The sequence below is a fragment of the Lutra lutra genome, chromosome 1 (genome assembly GCF_902655055.1).
Source record: "Lutra lutra chromosome 1, mLutLut1.2, whole genome shotgun sequence".
Taxonomy (NCBI): Eukaryota; Metazoa; Chordata; class Mammalia; order Carnivora; family Mustelidae; genus Lutra; species Lutra lutra.
The window spans coordinates 119357629-119384968 of record NC_062278.1 but is presented as its reverse complement, the minus strand read 5'-3'; the positions used below and the strand labels follow the sequence as shown (position 1 = coordinate 119384968).

The 27340-nt window shown below is 40.1% G+C and overlaps 1 protein-coding gene across 3 annotated transcripts; it reads right to left on the bottom strand.

Annotated features, from left to right (window-relative positions):
- Window positions 1-11542: 11542 nt before the first annotated feature.
- Window positions 11543-27296, bottom strand: WDR53 (WD repeat domain 53). 3 transcript variants are annotated; one of them, XM_047734076.1, is made up of 4 exons: window positions 27158-27293; window positions 19098-19593; window positions 12065-12239; window positions 11543-11944 (listed from the first exon to the last, which is right to left on the bottom strand). In XM_047734076.1, the coding sequence occupies exons 2-4, from the start codon at window positions 19575-19577 to the stop codon at window positions 11643-11645; spliced, it is 957 nt and encodes a 318-aa protein (XP_047590032.1). In that variant the 5' UTR covers window positions 19578-19593; window positions 27158-27293; the 3' UTR covers window positions 11543-11642. The 3 variants fall into 3 exon arrangements, with proteins under 3 accessions (XP_047590032.1, XP_047590018.1, XP_047590026.1); XM_047734062.1 differs by having other exon boundaries at window positions 11546-12239; window positions 27158-27296; XM_047734070.1 differs by having other exon boundaries at window positions 11546-12239; window positions 19098-19612; window positions 27158-27178.
- Between the last annotated feature and the right edge of the window lie 44 nt (window positions 27297-27340).

Sequence of the window (27340 nt, the reverse complement as noted above, 5' to 3'; positions counted from 1 at the left end):
ATTTTAATGAACAGAGGTTCTTAATTTTAATGTAGATTTTATCTACATTAAATTAACTTAAAATTATCCAATTTATCCATGTTTTCATTTTGATGTCTTCTATTTGAAATCTTTTTATTTTTTTAATTTTTTTATTTTATTTATTTATTTATTTAAGATTTTATTTACTTATTTGACAGACAGAGATCACAAGTAGGCAGAGAGGCAGGCAGAGAGAGAGAGGAGGAACAGGCTCCCTGCAGAGCAGAGAGCCCGATGCGGGGCTCGATCCCAGGACCCTGGGATCATGACCTGAGCCCAAGGCAAAGGCTTTAACCCACTGAGCCACCCAGGCGCCCCCTATTTGAAATCTTTAATACTTCAAGATCATGAAACCATTTTTCTTCTCTCTCTCTCTTTTTTTTTTAATTTAGAAGGTTTATTACTTTACCTATCACATTTAGATCTGAAGCACACCTAGAAATAATTTTTGGATTAGTGTAAAGAATCAATATTAGGGTGCCTGGGTGGCTCAGTGGGTTAAGCCGCTGCCTTCGGCTCAGGTCATGATCTCAGGGTCCTGGGATCGAGTCCCGCATCGGGCTCTCTGCTCAGCGGGGAGCCTGCTTCCCTCTCTCTCTCTGCCTGCCTCTCTGTCTACTTGTGATCTCTGTCTGTCAAATAAATAAATAAAATCTTTAAAAAAAAAAAAAGAATCAATATTAACTTCTTCTCCATATGGATATACAATCGACCAAATCCCATTTATTGCAAAGACTGTCCTTTTCTCACTGCTCTGCAGTGCATGTTTGTCACTAATCGAGTTTGCATGTTTATAAATATCTATTTCTATTCTTTATTCTGCCCCATTGGTCTATGTATCTATTCTTGTGCCCATCCACACTTGTAGTTACTGTAGCTTTATAATAAGTGTATCATATAGTGTGAGTCCTCCACCTCTGTTCTTCAAGTTTAACTGTGCTATTCTAGGCCATCTGCATTTTTTAAAAAAGATTTTATTTATTCATTTGACAGAGACAGAGAGAACACAAGTAGGCAGAGCAGCAGGCAGAGGGAGAAGGAGAAGTAGGCTCTTCGAGGAGCAGGGAGCCCAATGTGGGACTCGATCCCAGGACCCCAGGATCATGACCCAAGCCAAAGGCAGCCACTTAACCGACTGAACCACCCAGGTGCCCCCATCTGCATTTTTAAAAAGATTTATTTATTTATTTATAAATTAATTGAGAGGGAGAGAGAATCCTCAAGCAGGCTCCACATTCAGCAGGGAACCTGACAGGGAGCTTGATACCAAGACAGGAGTCCTGGTAATCATGACCTGAGTCAAAATCAAGAGCTGGCTACTTGAACAACTGAGCCATCAAGGCGTCCCTAGACCATTTGCATTTACAACAAGCTGCCTAATTTTTATAACAGTACTAGCTGGGATTGATTAGAATTATACTGACATCTTTATAATACTTTATCTTCTAATTCATGAATATGATAAAACCCTCTTTTAGATTTTTTTTTAAGATTATATTTATTTATTTGACAGACAGAGATCACAAGTAGGCAAAGAGGCAGGCAGGGGGTGGGGTGGGGGGAGCAGACTCCCTTCTGAGCAGAGAACCCGATGTGGGGCTCGATCCCAGGACTCTGGGATCATGACCTGAGCCGAAGGCAGAGGCTTTAACCCACTGAGCGACCCAGGTGCCCCCTCTTTTAGATTTTAATTTGTCTCAATCATGTTTTACACTTTTTATCTGTAGAGTTTTTTTGTTTTTCGTTTTATTTGTTAGTATTTGATGTTTCCTGTTGCTATCATAAATGGTATTTTTAATTTTTCCTTTATTGTTGCTGTTATATAGGAATAATACCATTTTTATATATTTATCTTTTTATTCAGCAACCCTACTAAATCCATTTTTAAATTTTGCAATTCGTCTCTAGATTCTTTTGATTTTCTAAATACATAATCATGTCTGTAAATAACTGTTTTACTTCTTTTTCTTATGGCTTTTATCTTTTTTTTCCTTGACATATTGTACTATCTAGGACCTCCAGTAGAATGTCAAATACAAATAATGGTGGAGATATCCTTCTCATCTCTTGTTTCCAGTATCAGAGAGAAATGTGTCAATATTTGTCACATGTCTAAATAATTCATGTATCAAAGAATAAATCACAATGAAAAATTAAAATGTTATATTGAAAAAACTAGAATGTTATATTAGAGCACTAATGAAAGTGTGGCACATAAAATTAGAAGGATGTAGGTAAAGCCATACTTAGAAGAAATTGTATGGCCTTAAATACATATATGCCAAAGGGAGGAGGAGCTAAAAAATCAATGAGCTAAGTGTCCATCTCAAAGTGTTAGAAAATGAACAAATCAAACATGAAGATAGCAGAATGAAGGAAATAATAATAATTGGAGCAGCAATTAAACAGAAAACAAATAATAGTATGATCAAAGGCAAATATTGCTTCTTTGAAAAGGCTATTAAAATTTTAAAAACTCCTGACAAGGGACACCTGCGTGGCTCCGTTGGTTGAGCACATGCTGACTCTTTTTTTTTTTTTTTTTACATCTTCACTTGGAAATTTATTTATTTATTTATTTATTTTTAAAAGATTTTATTTATTTATTTGACAGAGAGAGATCACAAGTAGACAGAGAGGCAGGCAGAGAGAGAGAGAGAGGGAAGCAGGCTTCTTGCTGAGCAGAGAGCCCGATGTGGGACTCGATCCCAGGACCCTGAGATCATGACCTGAGCCGAAGGCAGCGGCTTAACCCACTGAGCCACCCAGGCGCCCCACATGCTGACTCTTGATCTCAGCTCAGGTCTTGATCTCAGGGTCATGAATTCAAGCCCTGCAGGTTTCATGCTGGGCATGGAGCCTACTTAAAAAACAGAAAAAAGAAAAAAAAGAAACCCATATGACAAGACTAATAAAAGAGGATATTATAACAAATTCATGACAGTAATTTGAAAATACATGAAATCCAGTTTGCTGTATGTATCAATAGTTTGTTCCTTCTTTTTAAAAATTTTTGTTGTTGTTTTTTGTTTGTTTGTTCCTTTTTAGTCTGAGAAGTATTTCACAGTATGGATATATCAGATTGTTTAACCATTTACCTCTTTAAGGAATCTAGGCTAATTCCAGTTTTGGGGCTATCCATGAATAAAGCTGCTATAAACTTTCATGTACAGGTTTTTTTTTTTTTAAGATTTTATTTATTTATTCGACAGAGAGAGATCACAAGCAGGCAGAGAGGCAGGCAGAGAGAGAGGAGGAAGCAGGCTCCCTGCTGAGCAGAGAGCCCGATGCGGGGCTCGATCCCAGGACCCTGAGATCATGACCTGAGCCGAAGGCAGCGGCTTAACCCACTGAGCCACCCAGGCGCCCCTCATGTACAGGTTTTTATGTAAACATATGTTTAAATGCCCAGGAGAGCAATTGCTGGGTCACATGGTTTGGGCATATTTTTTGGTAGGAAAATGCCACTGTTTTCCAGGGTAGCTGTACCATTTTACATTCCCACCAGTGACAAATGAGAGATCTAATTTCTCCCACATTCTTACCAGCAGTTGGTGTTGTCACTGTTTTTTATTTTAGCCATTCTGACAGGTGTGCAAATCAATTGAAAAATATATTTCATTCTAATTATTTAGTATTTTTTAATGATTTTACTTTTACGTAATCTCTACATCCAATTTGGGGCTTGAATTCACAACGCTGAGATAGAGAGTCTCATGTTCCACCCACTGAGCCAGCTAGGTGCCCCCACATTATTTAGTATTTTTGAAGGGTGAGTTGATCTGCAACATATTGAACCTCTAATTGGTACTGAATTGGGTTTTTGAGGAACAGGACTCAGGCATCTAGATATTTTCTACTTATTTTTTTATATATTTCTTTTTTTTTTTTTTTTAAGATTTTTATTTATCTATCTGATAGAGAGAGAGACAGCGAGAGAGGAACACAACAAGCAGCGGGAGGGGGAGAGGGAGATTCGGGCTTTCCAGCAGAGAGGGAACCCGATGTGGGGCTCCATCCCAGGATCCTGGGATCATGACACGAGCGGAAGGCAGATGGTTAACAACTGAACCACCCAGGCGCCCCTCTAGATATTTTTAAGTCTTCATTGGTGGATCTAATTTGCAGCTAAGATTATGAAGACATCCTAATCTCAGAGGACAAGAGCTTTGAAGGAAAAGTCATCCTTTGAAGAAACAGCCATATCCAATGATGGGAATGTCATAGACAATGAAAATATGTGGTAGGATAGTAGAGCTGAATGACATTTCCAAAATACAAACAAGGATTCTATAACCCTGGAAAATATTTTTGGAAAATAGTTATTTAAACTTTTGAAAACTCAAAAATTTATTTCATTTAATTTTTTCCCTCCCCCATCTCCAAAATGGAGGTCTACTTAATTTTAGAGAGGTCTACTTAGACAAAAATAATTTAAAATTTTGGTATTTAAATAATAAATGGTTACTTAGAGCATGAAGAATTCCTTATTAACAAGAAAGAAAAAAGAAAGTTGATAAGAAGATGTATAATTGTCCAACTCACTTAGAAAAAAGTCCAGGTCGGGGCTAATCAAGTTATTTGACTAATCTGAGGCTATCAAAATCTGTGAAAACAAAGGAAGTTATGAATTATGTCTCTAGGGGGCGCAAAATCCCTACAGAGCAATGCAGGAAAGGAAAATGTTAAAAAATTCTAAGAATCAAAAAACGTAATGCTTCGTGAATTACTAACACGGATTAGAAAGTTAGAGTGTATTATTAAGAAAGGAACAAGGCTAAGTGTAAGCGATTTAAGGGAAGCAAAGAGAAAGAAATGTCTACCTAATCTCCACTCTGGTTTAAAGAGTCCAGTAATCCTCCAAATCACCCTGCCTCTCCAGTGCAGCCAGACTCCTGACTAATAACAGCTCTGTGCCATTTTGGAGAGCTGATGGTAATGACACCAGAATGGCAAGGACCAGTCCGGGCAGATAAGGGAGGTCTAAGTAGTCAAACCTGCCCAGCCTCTTGTGCTCCCTACATGGATTTAGGGCCCTAGGATCCACCCAGTCACTGAAACCAAAAACTTGGGCTTCATTCTTGACTTTAATACCTCCTACTGAAAATGTGACTAGTTTTCCCATCTGGCTATTTTGGAATTTATTCTGAACAATCTATGCTTCTCCAAAATATCCTCTTCCACAGCAAACTACTGGTACCACGTTTGCAATTTCCCTACATTCCCCAGCAACATCAATTCATCCTAGTCTCACATGGATGGAGATGCTAAAGGTCACTCCGGAAGATTTTCAGGACTCTTATCTACAAGTCCATGCATTCAAGCTTAAGTAGTGTACGTTTTTAAAAGATAAAAAAAATTGGGGGACGCCTGGGTGGCTCAGTTGGTTAAGCAGCTGCCTTCGGCTCAGGTCATGATCCCAGTGTCCTGGGATCGAGTCCCACATCGGGCTCCTTGCTTGGCGGGGAGCCTGCTTCTCCCTCTGCCTCTGGCTGCCATTCTGTCTGCCTGTGCTCGCTCACTCTCCTCTCTCTCTGACAAATAAATAAAATCTTAAAAAAAAAAAATTGGGCTTCTAGGATTGATTAGTAATTACTTATTATGCTGAAATTATTTTTAGTATAATGTTGCTTAAATATGTTCAAATGCATCATTAGTATCAACTTCTTTTAACTCTTATGTGACTATAAAATGAAAAGAAACATACATATTAAATACAAACCAAATTACAACTAATAAAATTAAATTGCCAACATTAATTTATTGTGATGGCTGATGCTGTTTTGCTGAAACTAAATTACCTCTCACATGAATTTGGCACTAATTGCTTTAGAGGAGGTTCTTTGCATTTGGCAAGTTGATACTACCTTGGGCAAAGCAATGACTCAGTTATAAGACATTTCTCTAATTGAATTACGTGCATCACTTGGTTCATGCATTCTCACTTTATAAATTTTAGATTTACAGAATTTTGTAAAAAAAAAAAACCAAAACTACACCTGCCATTTATTTTAAAACATTTTTTCTTCCTTCTTCCTTTTTTCTTCCTTCCTTTCCTTTTTCTCTCTTCCTTCCTTTTTCTTTCCTTCCTCCCTCCATTTCTTTCTCCATCCTTCCTCCCTTCCTTTTTCTTTTGTAATCTCTTCCTTTTCTTTTGTAATCTCTACACCCCACGTAGGGCTCAAACTCACAGCCCCAAGATCAACAGTCACATGCTCTTCCAACTGAGCCAGTCAGGCGCCCCTAAAACATTTTTAGATTTTATTAGTTTTTTCGGCCAAAGATACTCTATGACATTATAAATTCTTCCTGTTAATTTCTGCTACTGCTGTTAATGGAGAACCGATAATGCAACATTGGAGGGGGGTGGTTACTGACACTTGTGTTTAGTGACTCTACTGGCTCTGGAGGACTGGTGTCTGCTGAATAAAGTGTTTCTGTTGAACACATGCCCAGTTTAAACTCTTGTTGGTATTGATATTTCTAACGTCACAACTTAAAAATTAGAAAAAAAGAATGGAAAAAACATTAATGTAAATTGTGAAACCTAAGGGGTAAAAAATCCTAATTTTAAGTGAAAAAGTAGTAGTGATAAAGCAAGACACACAGTCATGGTGTGAGACCACTTACACTTTCTATAAACAAGGGCATTGGGTGGTAATAGGTTTGAAAAGAGCCCTAAGACACTTGAAAATATACTTGTATAGCATGCAGCCTTTCTTAAAAAAAATCCATGTTGAATATAATTTACATACAATAAAATTCAGTAATTATAAAAGTATGATTTGCTGAGTTTTGACAAATATTTACAGTCCTATGACCACCACCACGATCAAGATAAAGAGCATAGGACATTACCCTTATTACCACCAAAAGTTCTCTTGCACTTTTTTGCAATCAATCCTGTCCCCTACCTCTGACCTCTGGTAACCTCTACTTTCTCCTTTGCCTTTCATGCAGCATTTTGTGTCCAGCTCCCATCATGCATCATGCTTTTGAAATTCATTCATGTCGTTGCAAGTATCAGTTTGTTGCTCTTACTGCTCAGCAGTGTTCCGCGGCATGCACAAACCACAATTTGTTCCAAGGGTCACCCACTGATGGCTATTTGGTTTGTTTTCAACTGGCTATTTTAAGTCAAGTAGCTATAAACCTTTCTGTAGAGATCTTTGTGTGGACACAAGTTTTTATTTCTCTTGGGTAAATATCTAGGAATGGAACTGCTGGGTCATATAGTAAGTACATGTTTGACTTTGTAAAAACTGCCAAACTTTTTTCCTAAGTGGCTGTTCCATTTTTCATTCTTAACAACAATGTAGGAAGAGTTCCAATTGGTTTGCATCTTCACCAACATTGTCTGTCTTTACATTTTTGCCCTTTTAACAGATGTGTCTAGACATAACATTGTGGTATTAATTTGGTTTATCACTGATACCTTTTCATGCATTTATTCTCCATTTGTTTTTTTTTAATATTCTTTTAAAAAATATTTTATTTATTTGAGAGAGAGAGAGAAAGAGCATGAGAGGGGAGAAGGTCAGAGGGAGAAGCAGACTCCCCAAGGAGCTGGGAGCCCGATGCGGACCATCCCGGGACTCCGGGATCATGACCTGAGCCGAAGGCAGTCACTTAACCAACTGAGCCACCCAGGTGCCCTTATTCTCCATTTGTAATCCACTTTGGAGAGGTGTCTGTTCAAATATTTTCCTTATTTTTTTTAATTGATTGTTTTCTTGAGTTGTTAAAGTTCCTTATATCATCTGTATTTAAATCCTTTAGCAGGTTTATGTTCTACAAATATTTTCTCCCAGTCCATAGCTTGCCTTTTTTTTTTTTTAAGATTTTGTTTATTTGAGAGAGAAAAAGCAGAGTGAATGAGAGAAAGCATGAACAGGGGTGAGGGGAAGAGGGAGAGGGATACACAGACTCCCTGTTGAGCAGGATCCTGATTCAAGGCTTGATCCCAGGACCCTGGCATCATGACCTGAGCTCAAGGCAGATGCTTAACCAACTGAGCCACCCAGATGACCCAGCTGTTCTGAATGTTTATGGCTTCCCTCATTAAAGACTCAAGTGAAGGGGCATTTCTGTTCTAGTAAATTAGAGAATTCTGCTCCCTATGCCCTAATAGTAAACTTCTCTTTTGCTTAGGCAGTCTGAGTGGGTATGTTATCAGCAACCAAAAGAAGTTTAGGGCTGATGTTTCAACCCTGGTTTAAGTACTTCTTACCTTGTTCCCATTAATTTATTCAGACTCAATAGCCAAAAAGATGCTGTACTTGGGTAATTTTTCAAAAGATCCCTCTAAAACCTCCAGAGATTAGCCATGAGCATTAGTTCTTCTGACATCTTAATATTAGAATCATTGGATAAGCATATTATAATGATGGTATTTTCATTCCATTTAACAGGGACATGAAAGAACCTTAGAGGCTTTTTTTTTTTTTTTAAGATTTTATTTATTTATTTGACAGAGAGAAATCACAAGTAGGCAGAGAGGCAGGCAGAGAGAGAGGAGGAAGCAGGCTCCCTGCCGAGCAGAAAGCCCGACGCGGGGCTCGAACCCAGGACCTGGGATCATGACCTGAGCCGAAGGCAGCGGCTCAACCCACTGAGCCACCCAGGCGCCCCCCTTAGAGGATTTCTAACTCAAGCTGTTCACTTTCATGGAAACTAAAGCCCAAATTGGAAAGAGCCTTGCCCAGTGTTGGAATTAGAACCTTGTTTCTGTCAACACTCAGGCCAAGGTCCTTTGCCAGTGAATTTTTTTTTTTTTTAAAGTAATCCCTGGGGGCACCTGGGTGGCTCAGTTGGTTAAGCCTCTGGTTTCGGCTCAGGTCATAATCTCAGGTCCTGGGATGAGCCCCATTATCTGGCTCTCTGCTCAGCAGGGAGCCCGCTTCCTCCTCTTTCTCTCTCTGACTGCCTCTCTGCCTACTTGTGATCTGTCAAATAAATGAATGAAATCTTAAAAAAAAAAAAAAGTAATCTCTGTTCCCAATGTGCAGATCAAACTCACAACCCCCAGATCAAGAGTTGCAAGCTCCACTAACTGTGCCCGCTGCCCTTACCAGTGAATTTTTTTTTAGAGCCAAGATGGTATTGTCCTTTCTTTAAATTCCAAGTGATATCACTCAACAATATTTATTGATTGCCCACTTAATTGGTCAGGACTCTTAGTTGCAAGTTAAAAAAAAAAAAAAAAAGTCTCCAGAAATACATTCGTTTCAGGTACTGTTGTTTCAAGGCTCCAAATCACCATATCCTCTTCACCTCTAGGAAAGACTTTCTGTAGGTGGGATACCTGTAGACTCACATCTTATCAGCTTAGTTACTCCAGCAGGACATGCTGGATTATCCTTGGACTTCTCAGTTATGTGAGCAAAAAAACTCCTTTTTATTCCCTTAAGCCAATTTGAATTTGGTTTCTGTCACTGAAAAGTGTACAGACTAAAATCACACTTATCAGAAAATTCTTTGCAAACAAGGATAATGATAACCAGATTCTCTTTAAAACATGGAATGTAAGAGTAGTTAGTATAAGGACACCTGGGTGTCTCAGTTGGTTCTGACTCTTGATTTCGGCTCTGGTCATGATCTCAGGATCTCAGATCCAGCCCCATGCTGGGTTCAACAGTGGGTATGGAGCCTGCTTAAGAATCTCCCTTGCCTCGGCGCGCCTGGGTGGCTCAGTGGGTTCGGGTGCCTTCGGGTGAGATCATGATCCCAGGGTTCTGGGATTGAGCCCCACATTGAGCTCTCTGCTCAGCAGGGAGCCTGCTTCCCTTCCCCTCTCTCTGCCTGCCTCTCTGCCTGCTTGTGATCTGGGTCTGTCAAATAAATAAATAAAATCTTAAAAAAAAAAAAAAAAGAATCTCCCTTGCCTCATCCCCAACCCCACTTGCCCTGAAGCTCTTCAAAAAAAAAAAAAAAAAAAAAAAGAAGAAGAAGAAGAAAGAAAAAAGAGTAGGCAAGATAAGTAGAAGCAGAAAGAACACGTAGAGAAGACAGCCACCCAGGCCTGATATACTATCTTGGTTTCTATTCTTTTTTAAGATTTTATTTCTTTGAGAGAACGGGATCAAGAAAGAGCACGAGTATGCATGCAGGGAGAGGTATAGTGGGAAAGGGAGAATTCCAAGCAGACTCTGTGCTAAGCCCAGAGTCTGATGCAGGGCTATGTCTCACAAACCGAGATCACGACCTGAGCTGAAACCAAGAGTCGGATGCTCAATGAACTGAGCCACCCAGGTGCCCCATATTCTTTACCTCTTTTATCTCTTCTCTACTTTTTATCTTTTAAAAAAAAATTTAGAATGATTTTCCTTTTCTATATCTATTTACTTGAGAGAGTGAGACAGAGAGCATGAAAGGGGAGAGGGTCAGAGGGAGAAACAGACTCCCCACCAAGCAGGGAGCCTGACGTGGGACTTGATCCCAGGACTCCAGGATCATGACCTGAGCCAAAGGCAATTGTCCAACCAACTGAGCCACACAGGCACCCTACTTTTTATCTTCTTAGAATTTCTTATTCATGGAGTGCCTGGGTGGCTGTGTGGGTTAAAGCCTCTGCCTTTGGCTCCAGTCATGATCCCAGGGTCCTGGGATCCAGCCCCGCATTGGGATCTCCGCTCAGCGGGGAGCCTGCTTCCCCTTCTCTCTCTGCCTGCCTCTCTGCGTACTTGTGATCTCTCTCTGTTAAATAAATAAATAAAATCTTAAAAAAAAAAAAGAATTTCTTGTTCGTAACTTTAGCCTATTCTTGGTTCTATCAGCATCACAGCTTGGATTACTGCATAATATCCTAAACTGATTTGACTCTGAAGTCCTTTTCTTAGAAACAACACCAAGTAATTGTCAGCAAAGCCTTCTGGGCTTTACACGGAATAAGCAAGAACAGGTTTCCTCTTCCACCTTTGTAAGGCTCCTCATGACATCCTAGGATCTGAAATAACCAGTTATAACTAATGTGGTGACTACACTTGGACTAGATCACATGTGGGCTTCCCTGAGGCAGGAGGCTTGACAAGACAACCAAGATCCTTTCTAGGTAAGTAATCATGCCTGCAATTTTCCTGGTTATTTCCTTTGTTATTTAATATCTTTAAGTCTCAATTACTATGGCAATAAAATGAGAGAAAGCACCCACATCATGGATTTGGAAGAAGAAATGAAACATGTAAAATGGCTGGTATAATATGGCCATTACAGAGTGAATATTCTCCTCCCTCAAATTTTAATATGTCACTTACTATATAAAGTATTACCCAATTATCTTTCATTCAGATGCCTTATAATTTATACGATGGAATAATACTCTTCCACATATGACAAACATTAAGAATGACAAAAATGAACCATCAGGATTTTTTTTTTTTAAAGATTTTATTTATTTATTTGACAGACAGAGATCACAAGTAGGTAGAGAGGCAGGCTGAGAGAGAGGAAGGGAAGCAGGCTCCCTGCTGAGCAGAGAGCCCGATGCAGGACTCGATCCCAAGACCCTGAGATCATGACCTGAGCCGAAGGCAGCGGCTTAACCCATTGAGCCACCCAGGCGCCCCAGGATTTTTTTTAAACTATAAAAAGTTGCTGCAGTTTTTCAAATGATTTTATTGGATTTAAAATTCCTTTAAAGGATATACAGATATACAACTAGTTTGATCAGCTACTAATATATTTTGGTATCCCTTTATTCTTGTACTTAAGAGCCAGTTCACTTTTTCTCCATGTTCAATACTTAGCTTTGGTAAAATTTTGCCATGTTCTTCTTCATCTGCTGGAGCATGATGAGTGTTTCCACCCTGCTTCGTATAAGATGCTCTCTTAGTTTTCTTCCTGTGAGTAGGTTTCGTAGGACTCTTCTGTTTTTTTTCAACTTCACTGCTTACATCCCACAACATTATCTTCCCATCATTCCCTCCTGTAAGCAGCAAATAGGATTCTGGCAGAAAGCAGACCTGGGATACTCCCAAAGAATGGCCCTTAAATCCTAACTCTTGTTCACACTTAACTCCCATCACCCTAAAGATTCGAACCTTACCATCTTCTGCACCACAGCTAAAAATATTACCACATGATGCCACAGACACAGAGTGGGCTAAAGCAGGGTTTAAAAGCTGACCAGGTGATTGTGGGCTTTCCATCTCTTCTGTTTCATCTTCCTGCAAATTTGTAATCCAGAGTGGCCGTGCTTTCTGAAGGTTCCATAGCATTACCTTTAAATAAGAGGGAGTCATGCAAACAGACATTTAGCCATTTTGCTCAATTACCATGCTTATTCCACTTCTAGTAAAGTCACCAAAGTAGTCTCATAATTACTACAACACAGGTCCAGCAATATTAAATTTTTAAAAATTCACACAGCACTATAATATGCCAGGGGAATGCTACCCTGGAGCCCAAACCAGGATGCCAGTGGGCAGTGAGGTAGAATTTAGAAAACAAGATCCTAAATAACTTGTGATTAACAACCCCATTAAAGTGCAATCCACATTCTTTTTTTTTTTTTTTTTTAAAGATTTTATTTATTCATTTGACAGAGAGAGATCACAAGTAGACAGAGAGGCAGGCAGAGAGAGAGGGCGGGGGGGGGGGGGGAAGCAGGCTCCCTGCTGAGCAGAGAGCCTGATGCGGGACTCGATCCCAGGACCCTGAGATCATGACCTGAGCCGAAGGCAGCGGCTTAACCCACTGAGCCACCCAGGTGCCCCTGCAATCCACATTCTTAAGCAATTGCCAGTCTAATTCATTGTACCCTTATCTCTGCAAGTAAAATGGAAGAGTATGAAATGTATTTAATTTTTTAAAATGCTTTATTTATTTGACAGAGAGAGGAAGCACAAGCAGGGGGAGTGGCAGAGGGAGAGGGAGAAGTAGACTCCCCTCTGAGCAGGGAAAATGACGTGGGGCTTGATCCCGGGCTGTGGGATCATGACTTGAGCTGAAGGAAGATGCTTAACCGACTGAGCCATCTAGGCACCCTGAAGCCATCCAGGCACCCTGAAGTCATTAATAAATAATGAGATTTATTAATTTTAGCCTATGCCAGTTGCAAGTCAAAAAGCCTGTCAAGTTAAATACATGAAATCTGGAACGCTTTCTCTTTCCTTTCACATTACCTAAATTACCCATTTTAGGGGCTTACCTCAAGTCCCTATCCCTCTAAGACGGCTTTTCTAACTATTCCAGCTTACTTCTCCCCCATATTTGATTTCTATGCTATTTACCAACATATACTACTAGCTTGTCAGTTTCTTGAGATTTAATTCTTCTTTTTTTTTAAATTTTAAGTAGACTTCATGCCCAGTATGGGGCAGGAACTCATTACCTCAAGATCAAGAGTCACATACTCCACTGCTAAGCCAGCCAGGAGCCCTGGGATTTAATCCATCTTTGCTAATATCTAGCACAATGCCTGGAAAAGAGCAGAAGTTCCATACCTCTCTGTTGGTTAATTTGACATCCTGATATATGCAGTTTTTTTGTTGTTTCATACTATGATTTTGGACCTACTAAATTGATTTGAATGAAAGGCTTATAACTAAAACCTGTATAAAACAAAACAAAAAGCTTTGTGAATTGATTTTACTCTATAATCTAGTGATGCATTTTATTCCCACAGCAACTAATCTGAAAAGGAAAATATTCTTCATATTTCAGAGAATAGACATCCTTATTTTACCATCTAATATCTTTTAAAAATATTTTATTTATTTGAGAGAAAAAGTGCATGGGCAAGTGGGGAGAGAGAAAAAGGGAGAGAGAGAAAAAATGAGAGAGAATCTCAAGCAGACTCTACACTGAGAGCAGAGTCCAATGTTGGGCTCCATCCTTAGACCCTGAGGTCATGACCTGAGCCGAAACCAAGAGTCAGATGCTTAATAACTGAGCCACCCAGGCGCCCCATATTTTACCAACTAGTATTAGCTCATAATTATGAGTCACAATTTAAATGAACACTAGAATAAGCATGACCATGTTCAGTCAAAAGCATAGATCTGAACTGACAAGATTACTACTGCTGGGATGCCTGGGTAGCTCAGTCAGTTAAGTGACTGCCTTCGGTTCAGGTCATGATCCCTGTGTCCTGGGATTAAGTCCCAAATCAGGTTCCCTGCTCAGCGGGGCGTCTGCTTCTCCCTCTGCCTCTGCAGCTCCCCCTACTTGTGTTCTCTCTCTCTTTCTGACAAATATTTAAAAAAAAAAAAGATTACTACTGCTGATGATACTAACAATTTGGTTTTCTTTTGATGGTAACTTCCCTCAACTTAGCCTTCCAAAAGAAGTGACATCCAGTAACACTTATATTCTGTTTCTATCAAGGAAAGCACTGAACCCTTCTGGATTAGATTTATAACATTATACTAAGTAGTCAGCAGTTGCTATTTGACTGAAGACAGAATACTAAAAAAGTCAAAGCAAATTAAAGTAAAATAAAGAAATATCAGAAACTATAACAAAGATGAACAAGTACTAAAATGTAAGGTGTAGGGGCGCCTGGTGGCTCAGTCATTAAGCATCTGCCTCTGGCTCAGGTCCTGATCCCAGGGTCCTGGGATCGAGCCCTGCATTGGGTTCCCTGCTTGGTGGGGGGCCTGCTTCTTTCTTCCATTCCCCCTGCTTATGTTCCTTTCTCTTGCTGTATCTCTCTCTGTCAAATAAAGAAATAAAATCTTTAAAAATGTAATGTGAAACAGGGCGCCTGGGTGAGTTGGGCCTCTACTTTCGGCTCAGGTCATGATCTCGGGGTCCTGGGATCGGGTCCCACATCGGGCTCTCTGCTCAGCAGGGAGCCTGCTTCCTCCTCTCTCTCTCTCTCTCTCTCTCTGCCTACTTGTGATCTCTGTCAAATAAATAAATAAAATCTTTAAAAAAAAAATGTAATGTGATGGGGCACCTGAGTGGCTCAGTGGGTTAAAGCCTCTGCCTTCGGCTCAGGTCATGATCCCAGGGTCCTGGGATCGAGCCCCGCATCGAGCTCTCTGTTCAGCAGAGAGCCTGCTTCCCTTCCTCTCTCTCTGCCTGCCTCTCTGCCTACTTCTCTGTCTGTCAAATAAATAAATAAAATCTTTAAAAAAAAATGTAATGTGAAACAATCTCTATAAAAAAGTCTAAACACAAGGAAGACAGACATTTCAGAATCTGCTAGCTTACGTGTCTTGGCAGGTATCCCCAAGTCTTTCTTGCACAGTCCTGCATGATGCCTGGATTATATTTTCTGTCCTTGTAAGACATCTAAACAAGAACTATACCCAGAGTGTTTTCAGCAGCTTACACATTTTTTTGTATTTACTGAAATCATCTAATTGTAGTAACAGTCATCTCAGATTCTACCAATCCAAGAATCATTTCCAAATACTGAAGCTTCCAGACTGTTCCTGCCTGGACATTCTCTATACCATCACTTTACTCTTCCTAACTGCTGAATATTCTAAGGTGTTTCACAATTTCTCAACCACTGGTTCCAGCGGTGTCACCCTAAGAAGGAAAGCAAGAGATGCTGAAAGAAAAGAATTCAAAAGTTTGGGGTTTATGATCCTACAAAATGTCAGAGGAGGAGAAAGTGGACAACTGGCAAACATTCAGAAGTGAAAAAATCACATCAATATGACTCCACTCATGAATTACTCCTCCTACAAAAACATTTCTTTCCACACGGAAGAATAATCTTCAAGGAAAAAAAGCCTCTTTTACCAGCCTGATCCTTAAGTGCTGGTACTAGTGATCTTCCAAACTCCAGAAAGAACACTAACCTTTGAAGCATTTATTTTCAGATGTGGAAAGGAAGGGCAAAAAAAATCAATGTTTATGCCACAGAAATACAGGATGGTCTTAAATTTCCAAAGGTCTTTACAAGAGAAAACTGTATTTGAGTGGTGGCTACCCATGTATTTATTTAACGTTATTCTTTTTTTAAAAAAAATTTTAAGATTTTTTTTTATTTATTTGATAGAGATCACAAGTAGACAGAGAGGCAGGAAGAGAGAGAGGAGGAAGCAGGCTCCCGGATGAGCAGAGAACCCGACGCGGGGCTCAATCCCAGGACCCCGGGATCAGGACCTGAGCCAAAGGCAGAGGCTTAACACACTGAACCACCCAGGCTCCCCTAATGTTATTCTTGTATTTTACACATTTTATATTTTATAGCTACTTAATAAATATTAAGCAGTCTCAATTTTTTTTTAAAGATTTTATTTATTTATTTGACAGACAGAGATCACAAGTAGGCAGAGAGACAGGCAGAGAGAGAGAGAGAGAGAGAGAGAGGAGGAAGCAGGCTCCCTGCCGAGCAGAGAGCCCGATGTGGGGCTCAATCCCAGGACCCTGGGATCATGACCTGAGCCAAAGGCAGAGGCTTTAACCCACTGAGCCACCCAGGCGCCCTCAAAATTTTTTTTTTTTTAAGATTTTATTTATTTGACAGGGAGAAAGACAGCGAGAGAGGGAATACAAGCAGGGGAGTGCGAGAGGGAGAAGCAGGCTTCCCCCAGATCAGGGAGCCAGACTCGGGGCTCAATCCCAGGACCCTGGAATCAGGAACTGAGCCAAAGGCAGCCGCCTAACTGATTGACCCACCCACGCGCCCCTCAAATGTCTTAATAAACCACTTTAAGATCCCTGCCCCTCTAAGTGTGCTTGCCTAATTATTTAAACCTATCTAGATTGAAAGATATAATTTTTATAATTTCTATAATAACAAAGATAGTTACAATGAACGCATCTACTATGTGTGGCAATAATTCAATACCTGCCTTGAGATAAAATATTTGTTCAGAGAGAAAGCGCTCCCAAAATTAACCTGATAAGAATTCCCTTCCACTACTGTATCTATATCCTTTTTTCTTTTTTAAAAAGATTTTATTTGTTTATTTGACAGATCACAAGTAGGCAGAGAGGAAGGCAGAGAGAGAGGGGGAAGCAGGCTCCCTACTGAGCAGGGAGCCTGATGTGGGGCTTGATCCCAGGACCCTGAGATCATGACCTGAGCCGAAGGCAGAGGCTTTAACCCACTGAGCCATCTAGGCGCCCCTGTATCTACATTCTTGGACCCTTCCAGAGGCTGGCTATTCTTGAAGTTTAGAATAATACTGGATAGCCAGGTTTTAAGAAGTAAACTGTGGAATATATTACAGTTTCAACTTCAGATAAGGAAAGTAATTCCCTAAAAGCATAGTTGAGCTGTCTTACCACTGTTGGTATAGAACAACCCAATGCAGAAATTAATCTACAGTGACATTTTAGTAAGTCTTGGGAGTCAAATCATCTAAATCTCCTCCTCACAAAATACTTATATCCTATACTGTCCTCTAGCAGCTGCCTGCCACTATAACTTCTCTCCTAGAACTGGAGGCAAAATGATAAATTCTGGATGCCCATTTCTTATGTAACATGAAAAGTATATAGGTTATTTTTGCACACTGTGAATTGTTTACTGCCATGCCTAGTAAGTTAATGAACCGGTGACTGACAACTGGTATTAAGTTGAAGAATGAAAGAATGAGGGGTTCCTGGATGGCTCAGTGGGTTAAAGCCTCTACCTCTGGCTCAGGTCATGATCCCAGGGTCCCGGGATCACATTTTAGGTAAGACAGTTCTTTACTGTTTAGGGACTGTCCCAGTGCTTTAAGACACTCCCTGATTCTGCCTACTAAATACCAGTAGCTTGGGGGAGGGTAATGGCAGTCATTATGAAAATAACAACATCAGCCTCATTTTCTTCTGACTTTTGAGTGGGTGCAGAGGGTAGAGAAGGGAATAGTAAATATGGTTGGCCAAAAAGATAGATAAATCTTTGATGCAATTAATGGAATCACAGAGTCTTGAAAGATAACTGTATACAGTTAAGGATGTAGATTAAATGCCTACAACAGTGCAGGGCACACAGGTCATTAATCAACAATGGTTCTTTTTCTAGAACTCACCTGTTCCCAAACCAAGAACTTTTTCTACTACATTACACATGGTATCCTGCTTGATACCGCTGATATCACAGAAAAAACATACAGGCTTTGGAGCCAGAGAGAATGAAGATTGGAATCTCAATTCAGGCAGCTATGTGGACACTTATTTTAAACCTCAGTATCTTTCTAAAAAAGAAATAGTAACTATCAGGGTGTGATTAGAGTGAAGACTAATATATGTAAAGCTGGCAAGTACTAAGTGCTCACCAAAGAGAAGTCATGATTATTCTCACTCCAGTGATACAAGATTTACTTTTAAGAAGAAGTATATCTGCTATGAGAAAATTGAAGCTATCGGGGACAGGGGGGAGCTTTCTTTTATTAAACCAAAATCTAGGGGAACCTGGGTGGTTCAGTTGGTTAAATGTCTGCTTTTGGCTTGGGTCATGAACCCAGGGTCCTGGAATCAAGCTTGGCAGGGATCTGCTTCTCCCTCTCCTCCCTGCTTATGCTCCTTCTCTCTCTCAAATAAATAAAATCTTAAAAAACAAACAAACAAACAAACCCGAAATCTGCTTCTATAGGACTTCTATTTAGACTAGCACATTCTACTTTTCCCTCTCATGAAAACCAAGAATTAAACACTTCCATTTCCCCCACAAAATGGAGTTTCTAGATACATCTACTCTCCTGATGGCTTTCCTCTGAATTTGGTCTAACTTGTTATATTCCTTTCAAAACTCATTGAATGCAATGCTCTGATCTTGGTCACCAATACACAATACTTCAATAGATGTACCACAGAATTTTAAAGTAAAAACAAAAAAATCCTTATTAAAAAAAAAAAGTTTGTAGAGAGTGGGTGATAAAGTCTGCCTTTAGCATGCTCTTTTCTTTAAAAAGATATTTAGAATCAAATATTTGAATTCCCAGAGTTTATGACTCTTAGGTATAGAGGAAGGAAAGCTAAAGGATAAATGATTACTTTGTGAATGAAGCCTACTAGGCTTTGTTAAGTTAGCATTAAAAATGCAGTAGAAGTAAGGCTAATGATTCATACATAGAAAAGATATGTCAGTAGAGAACAGAAAAAGCAAAGATATACTTAGCCTGATCAGTAATTTGATCATTCCTAATATAGAAATTATCCAAGTATTCTCTGCAAAGCATTACCTGCATATCCAGTCCACATGATACCAGGCTCTGAGGCCTTTGAGGCCGAAAAGCTACAGAGGAACAGATATTGGAGTGTCTCTTCAGTGATCTGCTAACTTTGTTATTTTCCAAGTCTAGGATTTTAATTGCCCCGGAGTCATCAGCAGAAGCCAGCAGGTTTTCAGTGTCATTCAATGAGAGGCAATTGATTTCTTCTTCATTCACGTGAAAATGGTCCACAGAACCTTTGAGGGACCGGACATCCAGTAAGCTAATGGTTTCTCCATGTGAGGCATAGAGCTTGGTGGGGCAGGAGGGAGAGAATAAGACACTGGTAACATCATCAGCTCCTTGGAAGCGTGTATGTCCTAAAGGAGTCCCATCTTCACCCCAAGCCATGAGATCACCACCTTCTGCTCCAGAAGCCACTAGCCCTTCTTGACTTGCATTCAGGCAGAGAATAGGAGAAGAATGTCCACCAGTCCATTTGACAGCCATTATGGCCCAGGAGACCCTGAGAAGAGGGGGAAAAACTACAATCTCTTATTTAAGATCCTGATGATAGCAGACAAATGCAATACACAGTATTTCATTTAAATATTTTTAAAAAGACATCTAAAAAAACTTAATTTAAAAAAAAAGACATTTGAAGATCAAGTCTACAAAAGCCTAGCTGGGACACAGGATCATGGGACCCCTGGCTGGCACATGCATAAATAGGCTTTCTTTGTAATCAGGGTCCCAGGCAAACCTGGTCTTCCAGTATTTGATGTGAGGCCCACACAAGAATAAACATTATAGGGGAACCTGGGTATCTCAGTCAGTTAAGTGTATGCCTTCCACTCAGGTCATGATCCTGGGGTCCTGGGATTGAGCCCCATGTCGGGTTCCCTGCCCAGCGGGGTCTGCTTCTCCCTTTCCCTCTGCACAAAATGGAGTTTCTAGATACATCTACTCTCCTGATGGCTTTCCTCTGAATTTGGTCTAACTTGTTATATTCCTTTCAAAACTCATTGAATGCAATGCTCTGATCTTGGTCACCAATACACAATACTTCAATAGATGTACCACAGAATTTTAAAGTAAAAACAAAAAAATCCTTATTATAACAAAAAAAAAAAAGTTTGTAGAGAGTGGGTGATAAAGTCTGCCTTTAGCATGCTCTTTTCTTTAAAAAGATATTTACACCCCAATTCATTCTCTACCCCTCCTGAAATAAATAAATCTTAAAATAAATAAATAAACAAACAAACAAACATTATATATTTAAACTAAGAAAATACTTTTTAAAAGAGATCTGCTCGGGGCGCCTGGGTGGCTCAGTGGGTTAAGCCTCTGCCTTCGTCTCAGGTCATGATCTCAGGGTTCTGAGATCGAGCCCTCCATCAGGCTCTCTGCTCAGCAGGGAGCCTGCTTCCCCCTCTCTCTGCCTGCCTCTGTCTAGTTATGATCTCTGTCTGCCAAATAAATAAATAAATAAAATATTTAAAAAAAAAAGAGAGAGAGCTGCTCAATCATTAGGTTATATCTTTTATCTGAATGTTTTAGAGGATAGATTCTCTGGGTTTGAATAAATCTACTATATATTATTAGCTGGGTGACTTTGGGCAAGTTACTGAACTTCTCTGTGATTCATTTTCCTTCTCTATAAAATTGGGGTGGTAATAATAATAGCACCATTTTATAGGATCATAGAAAAGTAAATAAAACATGTAAAGCAGGGGTACCTGAATGGCTCAGTGGGTTAAGCCTCTGCCTTAGGCTCAGGTGATGATCTCAGGGTCCTGGGATCGAGCCCCGCATCGGGCTCTCTGCTCAGCAGGGAGCCTACTTCTCCCCTCTCTCTCTGCCTGCCTCTCTGCCTACTTGTGATCTCTCTCTCTCTGTCATAAATAAAATCTTTAAAAAAAAAAAAATGTAAAGCCGGGCTTTCTGCTCAGCAGGGAGCCTGCTTCCTCCTCTCTCTCTCTGCCTGCCTCTCTGCTTACTTGTAATTTCTGTCAAATAAATAAATAAAATCTTAAAAAAAAAAAAAATGGGGCGCCTGGGTGGCTCAGTGGGTTAAGCCGCTGCCTTCGGCTCAGGTCATGATCCCAGGTCATGGGTTCGAGCCCCACATCGGGCTTTCTGCTCAGCAGGGAGCCTGCTTCCTCCTCTCTCTCTCTGCCTGCCTCTCTGCTTACTTGTAATTTCTCTCTGTCAAATAAATAAATAAAATCTTTAAAAAAAAATGTAAAGCACATATAATAGTGCTTGGTACATGACTGCTCAACAAATATTACCATTATCACTTTTTTTTTTAAGTAATTTCTACACCCAACGTGGGGCTTGAACCCACAACCCGAGATCAAGAGTGGCAAGCTCCATCAACTGAGCCAGTCAGACACCCCTCACTTTTCCCAGTTTTATTAGGCTGGTCAAAGTGGCATCTTAGATCTACACCAATGGTGCTCAAAGTATGGCCTCCAGACTGTGAGCATCACCTAGGAACTTAGAAATTGCCCAATACCACCCTAGACCAACTGAACCAGAAATACTAGGGTTGGGGCCCAGCCATGTGTTTTAACAAGCCCTCCAGGTGATGCTGAGGTATGCTAAAATTTGAGAATACTACACCAAAAATCATCCAGGGAAATGGTTAAAAAAAAACCCTTGGGTTTTTACCACCAGAGACTAATTCAGTACATTATTTAACTTTATTCTCAAGACAACCCTTCTGTTTAGTATTATTCCATTTTAAAGATAATAAAACTTGAGTTTCAGAAGTGTTAAATAATTTGATCAAAGTCATCTGGCCTTTATGATTTGTCCATGGGACCTGATATAAAGGGATCCCAAATTTTTATTTTATTTATTAGAGATTTTATTTATTTATTTGACACACAGAGAGAGCAGGAGAGCACAGCAGGGGAGTGGCAGAGGGAGAAGAAGGGTCCCCACTGAGCAGGGAGCCTGATGTGGGGCTTGATCCCAGGACCCTGGGATGATGACCTGAGCCAAAGGCAGTTGCTTAACCAACTGAGCCTCCCAGGCGTCCCTGGCTCCCTGATTTTTGAATAACGAAGACCGTTTTCTAATAATTCCACTGACAATAGTTGTTTTATTTGGTTAAGATTTTATTTATTTATTTGACAGAGAGAGATCACAGGTAGGCAGAGAGGCAGGCAGAGAGAGAGGAGGAAGCAGGCTCCCTGCCAAGCAGAGCCCGATGTGGAGCTAGATCCCAAAACCCTGGGATCATGACCTGAGCTGAAGGCAGAAGCTTTAACCCACTAAGCCACCCAGGCACCCCTTGACAATAGTTTTTAACTTTAGTATTCTCTGAAAGTACAGAAAATAACCCAAAGTCACAAATAATTCATTACTGCTTTTTAAAATTTTATTTTTAAAGATTTAGTGAGTGGTGTGCTCATACAAGCAGGAGGAGGGGAAAGCAGAGAGGGAGGGAGAAGCAGGCTCCCTGTTGAGCAAGGAGCTTGATGCCCTGCTCCGTGGCTTGCTGACCTGGATGGAAGGCAGACTGAGCCACCAAGGGACCCCTCATGATGGCTTTTATTTTTTATTTTTTTTATTTTTTAAAAGATTTTATTTATTTGACAGAGAACACAAGTAGGCAGAGAGGCAGGCAGAGAGAGAGAGGGAGAAGCAGGCTTCCCGCTGAGCAGAGAGCCCGATGTGGGACTCGATCCCAGGACCCTGAGATCATGACCTGAGCCGAAGGCAGTGGCTTTAACCCACTGAGCCACCCAGGTGCCCCTCATTATGGCTTTTAAATGTACTCATGTATTTTTACTATTTTTTATTAAAGTTTATTTATTTATCTCTACACCCAACATGGGGCTCAAATTCATAACCCTGAGATCAAGAGTCACATGCTCTACTGAATAAGCCAGCCAGGTACCCCATACTCACGTGTTTTTAATTTTTGTATCACCTGCTTACACTTAACAGTAGTGCTTATGTGCAAAATTTAGACTCCTGATACACTAGGCATCCCAGATTTATACAATGAAATTGCCACATAAGAGTACCCTGCCTCAACTGCCTGTTGGGTAAATCAAAAAAGGAAATAAGGGCAATTTATGTAACTCTAAATGTTCAGACAAAAAGAAGCAAACAAATCTACCTGAACAAATTTAATGTTTAATTTCACAAGCCAAGGGAGAATTTCTCTACTGAGAAACTGCCATAGCTGCTTTCATATTTTCAGATATGACACCTGAATTCAATCCAATTGTACAGATAAATTTCCTAATATTGTTTTGAAAAATAATTTAAAATACTGGCAATCTGCCTAAAGTTTCTATTCCTGACACAAAGCTTACTTCCTCCCATTTTTAGGCACTCACACATACACAAAATAACTAGACTGCTAAAAAAAAACTTTCAGTAATCAAAGTAACAGAGGGGTGGGGGGAGTAACAGAAACATGGTCACAAGATCATATATAGTAATTTTCATAAAGATGACAAAATGGGAAAGACAAAAAGATACTTTATTTCAGCAGAAGCACTGAATTAGAATACAGAGGAAACTAGAGACGAAAGCAAGTAAGTTTTAAAGGAGAGGTTTGGAGAGGAAATGACTCAGAGAGAGTAAAGACAGGGAACTCTGGTGGTTTGATTTTTGCTGACAAGTAATGAAACAGTAGTTAAATAATTTTCTACCATAAAATAATTTTCTACCAAAAAAATAGTTAAATAATTTTCTACCATAAAAAACTTTTGCCAAATGTTCAAAATAAGCCAAGAAAAAAGAACACTTAGCCCAATTTAAAATGAAAGGTATTAATATTTAGGCTTAGGGACTGTCATCTGTGGTGACTACTGATTTGTCAGATAATATAGACAATATACTACCTTAAAATATGAAATTTGTAGTAACCATTGAAAAGGCCACTTCAACTACAAATAATTTTGTTTAGGGGCACCTGGGTGGCTCAGTTGGTTAAGAGGCTGCCTTCGGCTCAGGTTATGATCCCAGTGTCCTGGGATGGAGCCCCTCTCTCACTGTGTCTCGCCCTGTCAAATGAATAAATAAAATATTAAAAAACAAAAAACAAACAATTTTGTTTAACTCTTTTCTTTAGAGATCTGATCACGTATTTCCTACATTAGTTTTAGTTTTTCTACAGTGAAACAACTTTAAAGTCCGGAAGTCTGCCCTCTACAGCTTTAGGATTTTATGTGTATAGAGGTTTTGGATCCCTGCTGGGATTTTAGGTTTTATCTATGGCAAGAATGAAATAGGGCTTCTAGTATTTCTATTTCTCCATCACATTTTCTACCCACAGGGGACCTAAATAAATGCTGACTATCAGACAAAGTATATTTCTTCTAAATATAATTTTTTAAAAGGAAACGATTAACTCAATTTTAAAGACACATTTGGTGAAGCTCACCCCAAGTGTGAGAAATTAGGTAATAAATGGATTTTGTACTTAAAGGAATTATTATAGATAAGAACACTGTTCCCGTAAATTCTTCCATAATGGAAGCAGTAATATCTACCTATTAATCTCACAAGAACAAGGTCAGCTCTACCTTAACCTCTTAAACAAATTAGACTTCCAATCTCTACATCATATGGATAATATTTACTGATCACTAACCTCGTTAGAAAAATAAAAAGAGACATATTAGCTTAAGCAGACTATTAATCAATGAGTCAACCAGAGCCCCCCAAATCACGTTTCCTTAGTCTACAAAATTATTTGTTATTACTTAAAACACACCCAAAGACCACCATCAAAAAGTATTAACAATAGACTGCTGTGGTAGAAGGCAGTGGGAAAAAAACATGTAATTAAATCTGAGTTAAAGGAAAACAATCTTTCAGAAATGATTTGTCAAGCCACTGTTTCTTGTTTTTCTCTTACTGGGACTGGAAAGCCTACCAGAAATAGGTAGTGCCACTATTTCCAAATTCAGGTATCAGGTCAACAAGTTTCTCTTCTCATAGGTAATGTCTAAAGCACAGCAATTAATCATGTCCTGCTGTGAATGACTCTAATTAGATAATAAATTCCTTCAACATCTATGAGATCATGGAGTGGGCAGGGAAAGGTGGGGTATCTTGAGAGCAGTTTTAGAAAGGGTAGATGACAAAGATGGAAGTTCTGAACAGTCAGTCAGAGGGCAAGAGGGTACTAAAAATTGGGGAGAGGCAAGGTCAGGAGGGCGATTTGTAGAAAGAAAAGGACTTAGTCATAAAGAAAATCTTTTCCAGGGCACCTGAGTGGCTCAGTTGGTTAGGCATCTGACTCTTGATCTCAGCTCAGGTCTTCATCTCCAGGTGGTGAGTTCTTGCCTTCATGGGGGACCACACTGAGTGTGGAGCTTATTTAGAAAAAAAAAATTTTTTTTAGGGGCATCTGGGTGACTCAGTGGGTTAAGCCTCTGCCTTCTGTTGAGGTCATGATCTCAGGGTCCTGATCTCAGGGTCCTGGGATCGAGCCCCACATCGGGCTCTCTGCTCAGCAGGTAGCCTGCTTCCCCACCCTTCTCCCTGCCTGCCTCTCTACCTATATGTGATCTCTGTCAAATAAATAAATAAAATCTTTAAATTTATTTAAAAAAAAAAAAAGAAAAAAATTTTTTTAAGAAATCTAAGTGCTGGGGCGCCTGGGTGGCTCAGTGGGTTAAGCCGCTGCCTTCAGCTCAGGTCATGATCTCAGGGTCCTGGGATCGAGTCCCGCATCGGGTTCTCTGCTCGGCAGAGATTCTGCTTCCCTCTCTCTCTCTCTGCCTGCCTCTCCATCTGCTTGTGATCTCTCTCTGTCAAATAAATAAATAAAAAAATCTTTAAAAAAAAAAAAAAAAGAAATCTAAGTGCCTTCCCAGACAAAACTTAGACCTCCTTCCTTGGATGTCTTACAGTTCAAAGTTGAAAAATGAACAATGAATAAAACTTCCTAGCCTGAGATTACAGTACCATTCAAATAATATCAAATAATATCACTATCACTATAGTAAATATAAGTCAACTTTTCTTCACATGTTTAGAGTTTTCCAAAGTTGGTCTTGATGTGGAGAAGCTGGATAGCGACCAAAATGATTGATGGCCTATGGCATCAGCACTAGTAAGGAAAGAATCTGGGATACTAAGCTGGGACAAAAAACAAAACAAAACAAAACAAAACAAACATCTGGGATGAAGGGGCTAGCAAATAATAATCAAACACCATTTACCATAGAGTAGAGAAGGCAATTGCTGTTCTTTTGTTTTTAATGGTGAACTAGAAATGTATTATACACGGCAGGGGAACTACTTAAAAGATTTCTTATTACATAAAGGCAAGACAGTGGAGTTCACTACTAAGGGAATCTGTGAGCCCTATTATAGTAATAACCTCAGAGTTGTTTTGAGAGTTATATAAAACCCGAGTAAAGGACCCTACCACAGTGCCTTGTTCACATGATGGCTAGTATTTTCCCTCACTAAACATTCTTTAAAACCTGTCAGAAAACTTCTGGTCACTTAGGAAAATGCAGTATGATCAAATGCGTAAATTCTTTCACTTCCAAGATGTCATCTATAATTATAGCCTCCACATCATTCTCCCTTTTGGAATGTCTAATTATATAAAAACACGCTGCCTTGATCCGCCTACTAATCGGGTTAGTAGGAAAGACTGGGAAAGGCTGCATTTTGTCCAAAAGAATGGAGCACTTAATCAGCAATTACACGGCACTTTGAGGCTATCCAAACATTTGGGCGGGGGGTGGGTAGAAGATTCAAATGACGACCTTACTTGCTGAATATACGCTATTCGGATTAAGTACATGTTCTGATTAAGTACACTACCAATAAAGAACAAAAGGATCTGACCAGGAGAAGACGACCTCAGCTGCTAAAAGTAAAGAAAGAAGATCCAATTCAAGCCGAAGGTGGAAAGCTAGGAACTGGCTAGCAAAGCGAGGGAAGTTTCATGCGTTAGGTTGGAGCCTGAGGCAGGGATCTGACACAGGGAAACCTCACAGGGAAAAGGGCCCAGGAAGGCAGACGCGAGACCACTAGACCAAAAAGAGGAAAAGGCACCGGAGGACAGCCACAAAACCGCAGCTCCAGCCTCATACCTGCGCTTCCCGCTTCCCTCCTCGGCGCCTCGCGATGACCTCACCCGTGAGCGCCCAATCCCATGCAGGATTGGGCGCGGGGCGCCTCAGCCAAACAGTCACATCCGGGGCGGAGAGGAACCGCGAGCGAGTTGGGCGTGCGCCCTTGCTTCGTGCCCTCAACCAGTATGGCGGAGCCACGGG

Excerpts from the sequence above, each read along its gene's own strand:
- WDR53 (XM_047734062.1), bottom strand. The coding sequence starts at position 19,577 with ATGGCTGTCAAATGGACTGGTGGACATTCTTCTCCTATTCTCTGCCTG. Across the intron at positions 12,240-19,097 it reads CATGTGGACTGGATATGCAG|GTAATGCTATGGAACCTTCA; the intron begins GTAATGCTTTGC and ends TCTTATTTAAAG.